General features: G+C 58.6%; 1 protein-coding gene across 4 annotated transcripts; it reads left to right on the top strand.

Annotated features, from left to right (window-relative positions):
- The first annotated feature begins 474 nt into the window (after positions 1 to 474).
- Positions 475 to 11,299, top strand: LOC122369616 (transcriptional regulatory protein SIN3-like). 4 transcript variants are annotated; one of them, XM_043344488.1, is made up of 6 exons: positions 475 to 529; positions 7,981 to 8,216; positions 8,321 to 8,346; positions 8,736 to 8,977; positions 9,505 to 9,701; positions 9,900 to 11,299. In XM_043344488.1, the coding sequence occupies exons 2-5, from the start codon at positions 8,177 to 8,179 to the stop codon at positions 9,521 to 9,523; spliced, it is 327 nt and encodes a 108-aa protein (XP_043200423.1). In that variant the 5' UTR covers positions 475 to 529; positions 7,981 to 8,176; the 3' UTR covers positions 9,524 to 9,701; positions 9,900 to 11,299. The 4 variants fall into 4 exon arrangements, 1 of the variants encoding a protein (XP_043200423.1); XR_006254435.1 differs by having other exon boundaries at positions 482 to 529; positions 7,981 to 8,346; positions 8,740 to 8,977; XR_006254433.1 differs by having other exon boundaries at positions 483 to 529; positions 7,981 to 8,346; positions 8,805 to 8,977.
- Positions 11,300 to 11,646: the final 347 nt, after the last annotated feature.

Raw genomic sequence — 11,646 nt, 5'->3', positions numbered from 1 at the left:
AATTACCTCAAAATTTGCACACAGATGCAAATTGACCTGCTGAGCACGATGGGCATAAAATCTAAGCCCGGCAAGCCCTGACCTGGAAGTTAGGTCAGGTCAAAGTTTGCAGCCACGTGGAGGTCACGTGACCCTTTTACAGCGGACCCCTCAGATCTTAATGAAATTTTGTGAGCTGATGCATCTAGACACCCTGATTAATATCCTAAATTATCTAAGTTCGGCAAGCTCTGGGGGCTGAGATATGAGGGGTCAAAGGTCAAGGTCATTTGAGAGCGGACCCCTTCAATTTTTGTTAAAATTCAAATCACCCCTCAACTTTGTCTTCTAAATTTAATGGTAAAATTTTCTAAGCTCGGCAAGCCTTAGAAAAGCCAGAATGAGTATTTAGAAAAACGAGCATTTGTTTTCCAATATGGCTGACAGGTAGGTATTGTGGCGCATCAATGACATAATTGACGCGTGTAAATAGGCACCGCGCCATATTCATTTTATTTTGTAGTGTAGGCCCATGGGTTCCATGGTGTAGGTAAGGGTAAATCTTGGGTAAGGGTATATAGGGCCTTGAGTGTAGGTATATACATATAACATATTGATATAACATGCCGTGGTGTGTAAGTTAAGGTGAAGGTGATATGATGTGTGTGATCCATGGAATGGGCGTGGCTTCAGAATCAGGGTTATCAGCCACAATTCTTAGAATGAGTTTTTATGCTAGCTGATTATTATAGGTACTTTTGAAACCTATGCATACCTATGACCTATCTGAGGGCTGTTCACGGGCCCTGTGTGCAGTCGGACTATACACAAGCTCTAAGCTCCGCCCACTGCGTCCCTAAGCCATTCTTCTGTCACCGCACACAGCAACCGCTGTGGTCGGTCGGGACTGGCCACAGGCCGTCCACCGCATGGCATGCAGCTGTGACATCAGAACCAGTTACCCTTCCCCTACCCCTAAGCTTGCTGTACATACCACACACAGTGAACTCAGCAGTTTACGATGCCCGCGAACACCCCTCTGTGTTCAGTTGCAGGAAGGCTCCTATGTGCAGACTATCCAATTTTGGAACTGTACTCAAGGCTATTGTCACAAGGTATGCGTGCCACATGCTACACCAGATGTTTGTCTACAATCTTTCTCCACCCAATGTATTCTCATCGTCATCTGGAATCAGAATGGCCTCGCAGAAAATGTTGCGACCGCACCTGACCTAACTAGCTTTAAGAGGGCCTAGGGTGATGTGACATATAACAAACTGTACCAGCCCGCAAAGTACCTAGGTAGTTGATAAAGATGAGCAGCTTTTGTCAAATAATCTTGATTCACACATAATTTTTGTATGAGTTTTTCATATGGATGCTGTAACTCCAGGTGTTATGTAACCCCTGCCTTCCTCTGCTCACTGACTGCCTCTCACTGCCTCTCACTGCCTCCCACCGGCTCTCACCGCCTCTCACTTCCTCCTGCCCTGCCTCTGACTGCCTGCCTCTGCTCACTGACTGCCTCTACTGCCTCTCACCGCCTCTCACTGCCTCTCACTGCCTCTCACCGCCTCTCACTGCCTCTCATTGCCTCTAACTTCCTCTCACTGCCTCTCACTGCATGTCACTGCCTCTCACCGCCTCTCGCCGCCTCTCACCTCTTCTCACTGCCTCCTTCCCTGCCTCTGACTACCTGCCTCTGCTCACTGACTTCCTCTCACCGCCTCTCACCGCCCCTCACCGCCTCTCATCGCCACTCACCACCTCTCACTGCTTCTCACCGCCTCTCACTGCCTCTCACTGCATGTCACTACCTCCCACTACCTCTCGCCGCCTCTCACCGCCTCTCACTGCCTCCTGCCCTGCCTCTGACTGCCTGCCTCTGCTCACTGACTGCCTCTCACCGCCTCTCACTACCTCTCACCGCCTCTCATTGCCTCTAACTTCCTCTCACTGCCTCTCACTGCATGTCACTGCCTCTCACCACCTCTCGCCGCCTCTCACTGCCTCTCACCACCTCTCACTGCCTCTCACTGCCTCCTGCCCTGCCTCTGACTGCCTACCTCTGCTCACTGACTGCCTCTCATCGCCTCTACTGCCTCTCACTGCCTCTCACCGCCTCTCGCCGCCTCTCACTGCCTTCCTCTGCTCACGGACTGCCTCTCACAACCTCTCACTGCCTCTCACCGCCTCTCACTGCCTCTCACTGCCTCCTGCCCTGCCTCTGACTGCCTGCCTCTGCTCACTGACTGCCTCTCACCGCCTCTACTGCCTCACACCGCCTATCACTGCTTCTCACCGCCTCTCACCGCCTCTCACTGCATGTCACTACCTCTCACCACCTCTCGCCGCCTCTCACTGCCTCTCACTGCCTCTCAATGCCTCCTGCCCTGCCTCTGACTGCCTGCCTCTGCTCACTGACTGCCTCTCACCGCCTTTACTGCCTCTCACTGCCTCTCATTGCCTTCTAACTTCCTCTCACTGCCTCCTTCCCTGCCTCTGACTACCTGCCTCTGCTCACTGACCCCTCTCACCGCCTCTCACCGCCCCTCACCGCCTCTCATCGCCACTCACCACCTCTCACTGCCTTTCACTGCTTCTCACCGCCTCTCACTGCCTCTCACTGCATGTCACTACCTCCCACCACCTCTCGCCGCCTCTCACCGCCTCTCACTGCCTCCTGCCCTGCCTCTGACTGCCTGCCTCTGCTCACTGACTGCCTCTCACCGCCTCTCACTACCTCTCACCGCCTCTCATTGCCTCTAACTTCCTCTCACTGCCTCTCACTGCATGTCACTGGCTCTCGCCGCCTCTCTCTCTCTCTCTCTCTCTCTCTCTCTCTCTCTCTCTTCTGCCTCTCGCCGCGTCTCACTGCCTCTCACCTCTTCTCACTGCCTCTGACTGCCTGCCTCTGCACTGACTTCCTCTCACCGCCTTTCACTGCCTCTCGCCGCCTCTCACCGCCTCTCACTGCCTCTCACCGCCTCTCACTGCCTCTCACTGCCTCTCATTGCCTCTAACTTCCTCTCACTGCCTCTCACTGCATGTCACTGCCTCTCACCGCCTCTCGCCGCCTCTCGCCGCCTCTCAATGCCTCTCACCTCTTCTCACTGCCTCCTTCCCTGCCTCTGACTACCTGCCTCTGCTCACTGACCCCTCTCACCGCCTCTCACCGCCCCTCACCGCCTCTCATCGCCACTCACCACCTCTCACTGCCTCTCACTGCTTCTCACCGCCTCTCACTGCCTCTCACTGCATGTCACTACCTCCCACCACCTCTCGCCGCCTCTCACCGCCTCTCACTGCCTCCTGCCCTGCCTCTGACTGCCTGCCTCTGCTCACTGACTGCCTCTCACCGCCTCTCACTACCTCTCACCGCCTCTCATTGCCTCTAACTTCCTCTCACTGCCTCTCACTGCATGTCACTGGCTCTCACCGCCTCTCGCCGCCTCTCTCTGCCTCTCACTGCCTCTCACCTCTTCTCACTGCCTCCTTCCCTGCCTCTGACTGCCTGCCTCTGCTCAATGACTTCCTCTCACTGCCTGTCGCCGCCTCTCACTGCATGTCACAGCCTCTCAGCGCCTTCCACCGCCTCTCACCGCCTCTCACCGCCTCTCATTGTCTCTCACTGCCTCTCACCGCCTCTCACTGCATGTCACTGCCTCTCACCACCTCTCGCCGCCTCTCACTGCCTCTCACCACCTCTCACTGCCTCCTGCCCTGCCTCTGACTGCCTACCTCTGCTCACTGACTGCCTCTCATCGCCTCTACTGCCTCTCACCGCCTCTCGCCGCCTCTCACCGCCTCTCACTGCCTCTCACCGCCTCTCACTGCCTCTCACTGCCTCCTGCCCTGCCTCTGACTGCCTGCCTCTGCTCACTGACTGCCTCTCACCATCTCTCGCCGCCTCTCACTGCCTCCTGCCCTGCCTCTGACTGCCTGCCTCTGCTCACTGACTGCCTCTCACCGCCTTTACTGCCTCTCACTGCCTCTCACTGCCTTTGATTGCCTCTAACTTCCTCTCACTGCCTCTCATCACTGCATGTCATTGCCTCTCACCCCTTCTCGCCGCCTCTCTCTGCCTCTCCCCGCGTCTCACTGCCTCTCACCTCTTCTCACTGCCTCCTTCCCTGCCTCTGACTGCCTGCCTCTGCACTGACTTCCTCTCACCGCCTCTCACTGCCTCTCGCCGCCTCTCAATGCATGCCACAGCCTTCCACCGCCTCTCACCGCCTCTCATTGCCTCTCACTGCATGTCACTGCCTCTCACCACCTCTCGCCGCCTCTCACTGCCTCTCACCACCTCTCACTGCCTCTCACCACCTCTCACTGCCTCTCACTACCTCCTGCCTTGCCTCTGACTGCCTGCCTCTGCTCACTGACTGCCTCTCACGGCCTCTACTGCCTCTCACTGCTTCTGACTGCCTTCCTTTGCTCGCTGACTACCTCTCACTGCCTCTCACCGCCTCTCACTGCGTCTCTCCACCTCACACTGCCTCTCACTACCTCCTGCCTTGCCTCTGACTGCCTGCCTCTGCTCACTGACTGCCTCTCACCGCCTCTATTGCCTCTCACTGCTTCTGACTGCCTTCCTTTGCTCGCTGACTACATCTCACTGCCTCTCACCGCCTCTCACTGCCTCTCACTGCATGTCACTGCCTCTCACCACCTCTTGCCGCCTCTAACCGCCTCTCACTGCCTCTCACCGCCTCTCACTGCCTCCTGCCCTGCCTCTGACTACCTACCTCTGCTCACTGACTACCTCTCATCGCCTCTACCGCCTCTCACTGCCTCTCACCGCCTCTTACCGCCTCTCACTGCCTTCCTCTGCTCACGGACTGCCTCTCACCACCTCTCACTGCCTCTCATCGCCTCTCACTGCCTCTCACCGCCTCTCACTGCCTCTCACCGCCTCTCACTGCCTCCTGCCCTGCCTCTGACTGCCTGGCTCTGCTCACTGACTGCCTCTCACCGCCTCTACTGCCTCTCACTGCCTCTCACTGCCTCTCACTGCCTCTCACTGCCTCTAACTTCCTCTCACTGCCTCTAACTTCCTCTCACTGCCTCTCACTGCTTCTCACCGCCTCCAGCTGCCTCTCACTGCATGTCACTACCTCTCACCACCTCTCGCCGCCTCTCACTGCCTCTCACCGCCTCTCACTGCCTCTCACTACCTCTCATTGCCTCTAACTTCCTCTCATTGCCTCTCACTGCATGTCACTGCCTCTCGCCGCCTCTCTCTGCCTCTCGCCGCCTCTCACTGCCTCTCACCTCTTCTCACTGCCTCCTTCCCTGCCTCTGACTGCCTGCCTCTGCTCACTGACTTCCTCTCAACGCCTCTCACTGCCTCTCGCCGCCTCTCATTGCATGTCACAGCCTCTCACCGCCTCCCACCGCCTCCCACCGCTTCCAACCGCCTCTCACCGCCTCTCATTGTCTCACTGCCTCTCACCGCCTCTCACTGCCTCTCACTGCCTCTTACTTCCTCTCACTGCCTCTCATTGTCTCTCACTGCCTCTCACCGCCTCTCACTGCATGTCACTGCCTCTCACCACCTCTCGCCGCCTCTCACTGCCTCTCACCACCTCTCACTGCCTCTCACTGCCTCCTGCCCTGCCTCTGACTGCCTACCTCTGCTCAGTGACTGCCTCTCATCGCCTCTACTGCCTCTCACCGCATGTCACTACCTCTCGCCGCCTCTCACTGCCTCCTGTCCTGCCTCTGACTGCCTGCCTCTGCTCACTGACTGCCTCTCACCGCCTCTACTGCCTCTCACCGCCTCTTACTGCATGTCACAACCTCTCATCGCCTCCCACTGCCTCTCACCGCCTCTCACCGCCTCTCACTGCATGTCACTGCCTCTCACCACCTCTCACTGCCTCTCACTGCCTCCTGCCCTGCCTCTGACTGCCTACCTCTGCTCACTGACTGACTCTCATCGCCTCTACTGCCTCTCACTGCCTCTTACTTCCTCTCACCGCCTCTCACCGCCTCTCATTGTCTCTCACTGCCTCTCACCGCCTCTCACTGCCTCTCACTGCCTCCTGCCCTGCCTCTGACTGCCTGGCTCTGCTCACTGACTGCCTCTCACCGCTTCTACTGCCTCTTACTGCCTCTCACTGCCTCTCACTGCCTCTAACTTCCTCTCACTGCCTCTAACTTCTTCTCACTGCCTCTCACTGCTTCTCACCGCCTCTCACTGCATGTCACTACCTCTCACCACCTCTCGCCGCCTCTCACTGCCTCTGACCGCCTCTCACTGCCTCCTGCCCTGCCTCTTACTGCCTGCCTCTGCTCACTGACTGCCTCTCGCCGCCTCTACTACCTCTCACCACCTCTCACTGCCTCTCACCGCCTCTCACTGCCTCCTGCCCTGCCTCTGACTGCCTGGCTCTGCTCACTGACTGCCTCTCACCGCTTCTACTGCCTCTCACTGCCTCTCACTGCTTCTCACTTCTTTTCCCTGCCTCTCACTGCTTTTCACCGCCTCTCACTGCCTCTCACTGCATGTCACTACCTCTCACCACCTCTCGCCGCCTCTCACTGCCTCTCACCGCCTCTCACTGCCTCCTGCCCTGCCTCAGACTGCCTGCCTCTGCTCACTGACTGCCTCTCACCGCCTCTACTGCCTCTCACCGCCTCTTACTGCATGTCACAACCTCTCATCGCCTCCCACCGCCTCTCACCGCCTCTCACCGCCTCTCACTGCATGTCACTGCCTCTCACCACCTCTCACTGCCTCTCACTGCCTCCTGCCCTGCCTCTGACTGCCTACCTCTGCTCACTGACTGCCTCTCATCGCCTCTACTGCCTCTCACCGCCTCTCGGCTCTCACTGCCTCTCACTGCCTTCCTCTGCTCACGGACTGCCTCTCACCTCCTCTCACTGCCTCTCACCGCCTCTCGCCGCCTCTCTCTGCCTCTCACTGCCTCTCACCTCTTCTCACTGCCTCCTTCCCTGCCTCTGACTGCCTACCTCTGCTCACTGACTGCCTCCCATCGCCTCTCACTGCCTCTCACCGCCTCTCACTGCCTCCTGTCCTGCCTCTGACTGCCTGCCTCTGCTCACTGACTGCCTCTCACCGCCTGTCACTGCCTCTGACTGCCTTCCTTTGCTCACTGCCTCTCACCGCCTCATGCCCTGCCTCTCACTGCCTGCCTCTGCTCACTGACTGTCTCTCATTGCCTCTCACTTCCTCTCATTGCCTCTCACTTCCTCTCACTGCCTCTCACCGCTTCTCACTGTCTCTCACTGCATCTCGCCGCCTCTCACTGCCCTGCCTGCCCTGCCCTGCCCTGCCCTGCCCTGCCCTGCCCTGCCCTGCCCTGCCCTGCCCTGCCCTGCCCTGCCCTGCCCTGCCCTGCCCTGCCCTGCCCTGCCCTGCCCTGCCCTGCCCTGCCCTGCCCTGCCCTGCCCTGCCCTGCCCTGCCCTGCCCTGCCCTGCCCTGCCCTGCCCTGCCCTGCCCTGCCCTGCCCTGCCCTGCCCTGCCCTGCCCTGCCCTGCCCTGCCCTGCCCTGCCCTGCCCTGCCCTGCCCTGCCCTGCCCTGCCCTGCCCTGCCCTGCCCTGCCCTGCCCTGCCCTGCCCTGCCCTGCCCTGCCCTGCCCTGCCCTGCCCTGCCCTGCCCTGCCCTGCCCTGCCCTGCCCTGCCCTGCCCTGCCCTGCCCTGCCCTGCCCTGCCCTGCCCTGCCCTGCCCTGCCCTGCCCTGCCCTGCCCTGCCCTGCCCTGCCCTGCCCTGCCCTGCCCTGCCCTGCCCTGCCCTGCCCTGCCCTGCCCTGCCCTGCCCTGCCCTGCCCTGCCCTGCCCTGCCCTGCCCTGCCCTGCCCTGCCCTGCCCTGCCCTGCCCTGCCCTGCCCTGCCCTGCCCTGCCCTGCCCTGCCCTGCCCTGCCCTGCCCTCTGAGCTCCTTGTCAGTCAGCTCCTGTCAGGTGTCCGTGGTCGGTAGAGCGGCGGCGCCGGACGGCTGACGTGTGGTCGGTATGTGTCCGTGTGCCCGCAGTTTCTGTGCCGTGTCGAGAATGTGATGAAGCGCCAGGAGTCGCCGGAGAGTAGTGACTGTTCGTCAGCCGTGGTTTGCGTGGTGCCGCCGGTGCGCCGCTCTCCCGCCGAGCCGCCCCTTCTCGTCGCCCAGTCTGGCCGCCCAGCCGAGCCTGGCGCGGCTGACGGCGCCTTAGACGGCATCATGTAGAACCAGCATGGGTCGCTGGCGGCGGGCCTCGGCGCCTATCCGGTGCACGCTGCCTACGGCGAGAACCTCTAGGTGAAGAGTGAAGGCGGCGGTGGCTCGTTGCAGTACTCTGCCGGCGCCAGCGAAGAACCGGCCTCTACCGCCGCTGGGCCGGTGCCGCACTCCTCTGCGCCCCAGGTGAGTCCCGGCGGCCGACTCGGCTACTCCACAGTGTCAGCGCGCTGAAAAGAGTCCCGCCCAAGACTGAAGGATCGGACGTGGTCCCTAGTTGGTCTGGGCCCCAATCCCACACTCATGCTTATTTCGTAATGCTGTGGGATATGCGGCTTTGCTTGAGTGTTGAAGCAGACTCAGATATGTAACTGGTTGATCCGGTGAATGTCTGGATATTCATGCATTCTGTCTGCAGCTTTTTTGGCCAAATTGCGGAACCGATGGCTTATTCGGATAAAACCGAAACATGAATCCTGCACTGTTCGAGCGACCCTCGTCCTCCCAACCGCCCTACCTGACGCTGTCTTCTCCTCTAACCGCTTCCGACCCGTATGTACCGTACCTCCTGTCAGGCAGACGACCGGGCCGATCGCCCACCAGCCGAATATGACGGCAGCCGCCATGGTGATGGGTGCCGACAGCGACGGGAAGCCGCTGCCGCCGACGCCGATGCCGGCGCTGTTCAGCCCAGCTACCACCGACTCAAGGTGGAAGACGTGCTCTCCTACCAGAACCAGGTCAAGTCCAAGTTCCAGAACAACCCACAGGTCCACAACGACTTCCTCGATATAATGAAGGAGTTCAAGGCGCAAAAGTAAGTTAAAGCTGTCTGTCTTATGTCATACTTATGCTGTTCTTGCTCTAACATATTCTCAACTTTACTTATTTGCTATTTGTATCGTCTGCAAAAACGAACGTCACCTTACGCAATTTTGAGCACGTTTAATTTGACCAAGCGGCGAGCGCTGCCGTTCCCTGTCCTGCAGCCGCCGCTGTCCCCTGTCGAGTGTCTGACTCCCGTTTCTCTCTGTACATATAGTACATATAGTACATATAGTCAATCTAATATAGTCATTTTTAGCGCAATATAGTCATCTAAACTGAGTTTTGTTGAGATGTTCGATTTAATGGTAGTTTTGTGTACCTGTTTGTAGTGTCTTTTGATGAAAATTATGTTTTAAAGCTGTTTTATTTTTGTATCTTGAAGGGAAATGCAAATTCTAGTTCTGCTGACTTTCATATGGCCTGATTAACTGACCCCGTATTGTTCATTACTTAAGCTTCGTTTCGCCACTGCTCATACAACCATCATGACGCTGATTGGCATGCTCTCGCCGGCAGTACCTACACGTCTCGATGATGGCGCCGGGCTAGGTGACCACAGCGCGGTGCACACGCCCACTGGCGGCTTCCAGACCTACTCGGACACAGTGGTACCGACGTCGCCGCCGCAGCCCCAGCAGCAGCAGCCACCGCCACCGCCGCTGCCGACGGCGCCCGGCGCGCCGCCCAAACCGAGTCACCAGCCGCCCACCGAGGTGAGCTGGCGGCCTGACCCTTCAGATAGGGTGAATCCAACTACATGCGTGTGGACGTCAGGGAAAGGGCTGCTATGGTTGCTATTCATTCTTCTCCTGTGCTGTTTTTTTCTTTGTCTGTTGAAATAATATGCGAATATCCAGCGTTGTTGATCACATGCGCCCCTGCTGACGCTCTGATTCTGTTGCTTGCCACAGGAGTAGGTATGGCACCAACAGGCAACAACATCCTGTCGCACGCTGTGCGGCGGCGGCCGGCGTCGGGGGCCACCACGTCACCGCGCACCACTCGTACAACCAGCCGCCGTCGTCCGCGGGACGACCCTTTCACCTCCAGTGGGTCCCCTCGCATTGCGGCCTTCCTGGAAATGAGAGGGCAGACACCCTGGCGGAGGAGACCTCCGCCCTGGACCAGAACTCAGACACACACCACTGGACACCAGAACGATCCAGAGAGCAGCGGCAAGGCTGGCGCGTGCGAGGACCAGAGCGGCCTGGCCCGACGGCTGGTATCGCCAACTGCCGGTGTGGGCTCTGTCGTGAGGAAGCAGACACCTCGGCCCACGCGCTGATGCGGTGTCCCGCCCTGGTGCAACTGCCGGTTCCGAGTGCTCGGAACTATACACCCGACCCACGAGGACCTGCGCAGCATCGACGCAGTAGCGGCCCTGGGTGCCGCCTTCGTCCCCCTCCAGAGCCGGCAGGATACGCCCTAGGGCTGGAGGGAAACAACAACAACAACAACAACAGAGGACATGAACCCACTTAATGTGTTCAAACGCTACCGCGACAGCCGCAAGGTGCTCGAGTACCGGACGGAGCTGTTCAGCTCGTGTTGCGAGGTGCCATCGGCGTGGTGCCGGCGCAATATGAGCACGGTACGCTGCCGTGCGCCAGCTGCCTCAGTCTGCTGGCCAGCCCGGTGAGACAGACGGCACCTCGCCGTCGCCGCCGGACGCTCAGGTAGGATTTCTGAGTGATGTGCTGAGCTCAGCTTGAAGTGAGTCACCCAGCAGCGACTGGAGCGGTCCGAGCGAGCCCGTGTACCGCCGCCAGTGTTTGGTCGTGTTTGGGGCCGTACGGCGCGGGTGATCTGTACGGGCGCGGCCGTATCTTATGTTACGTATCGTAGCTAAGCACGACTTGACACTGTCCACCACGGGACCCGCCCATGTTGACGGCGTCGCAATGTACTCATTGATTGACTAGTGCTGCGCGACTGCTCGGAGTTGACCAGTTAACGTTTTGTAGGCTTTATTATCACTGGCGGAGGCGTGGGGACTGGGGAGTGTTTTCTATTCGTCAGTGTTTGCCGAGGCGAGGCTGCTTAATGCCGATTGTGACATGTTACTATGTATCCTCACGTGAAGTCGTCGGGTTATCTAACTTGGTTCATCAATAAATGGTGCGACCTACAAAGTGACAATGAGATGAAAACGACTGAGTCATCTTTATGGAAAAATGTCTGTGACGTATGTGAAAGCAGGTCATATTGGTGTGCAGGTCATACGAGGTCAACTGAGGTCACTGACCCAGGACTAAAACTGGTTATCCTAAGATAACTCGTAACGCTCGCAATACACTCGTTTTTCCGCGAAGCTCTAACTCCCATCAGGGGCCCGAACGGCGGCGGGCGGGGTTCCAACGTACCTCCGGCACCTTCACCCGCACACCGCACACGGGCGAGAGTTCAGACAAATCAGAGGTCACTGGTCCTTTTAACATGTCAGGTAAGTGATTCCTTTCTGGGTACGTCAAAGGTCAATGACCCACATGACGGAGGTCAGAGGCCCGTGACGCGTCATTCATCTCAGTTCAGGTCAGATCTGAGTTAGGAGATGTGAGAGCTCAAGTTGAAGTGACACCTATGGTTAGCGATCTTCGGGGATAGGTCGAATGTGTGTGACCTGTAGGTACTAGAAAAGGTTAGAGGTCATTCATCCAC

Source organism: Amphibalanus amphitrite, unplaced genomic scaffold (assembly GCF_019059575.1).
Source record: "Amphibalanus amphitrite isolate SeventyFive unplaced genomic scaffold, NRLGWU_Aamphi_draft 001055F_arrow, whole genome shotgun sequence".
NCBI lineage: Eukaryota > Metazoa > Arthropoda > Thecostraca > Balanomorpha > Balanidae > Amphibalanus > Amphibalanus amphitrite.
This window is presented reverse-complemented; position numbering and strand designations above follow the sequence as displayed.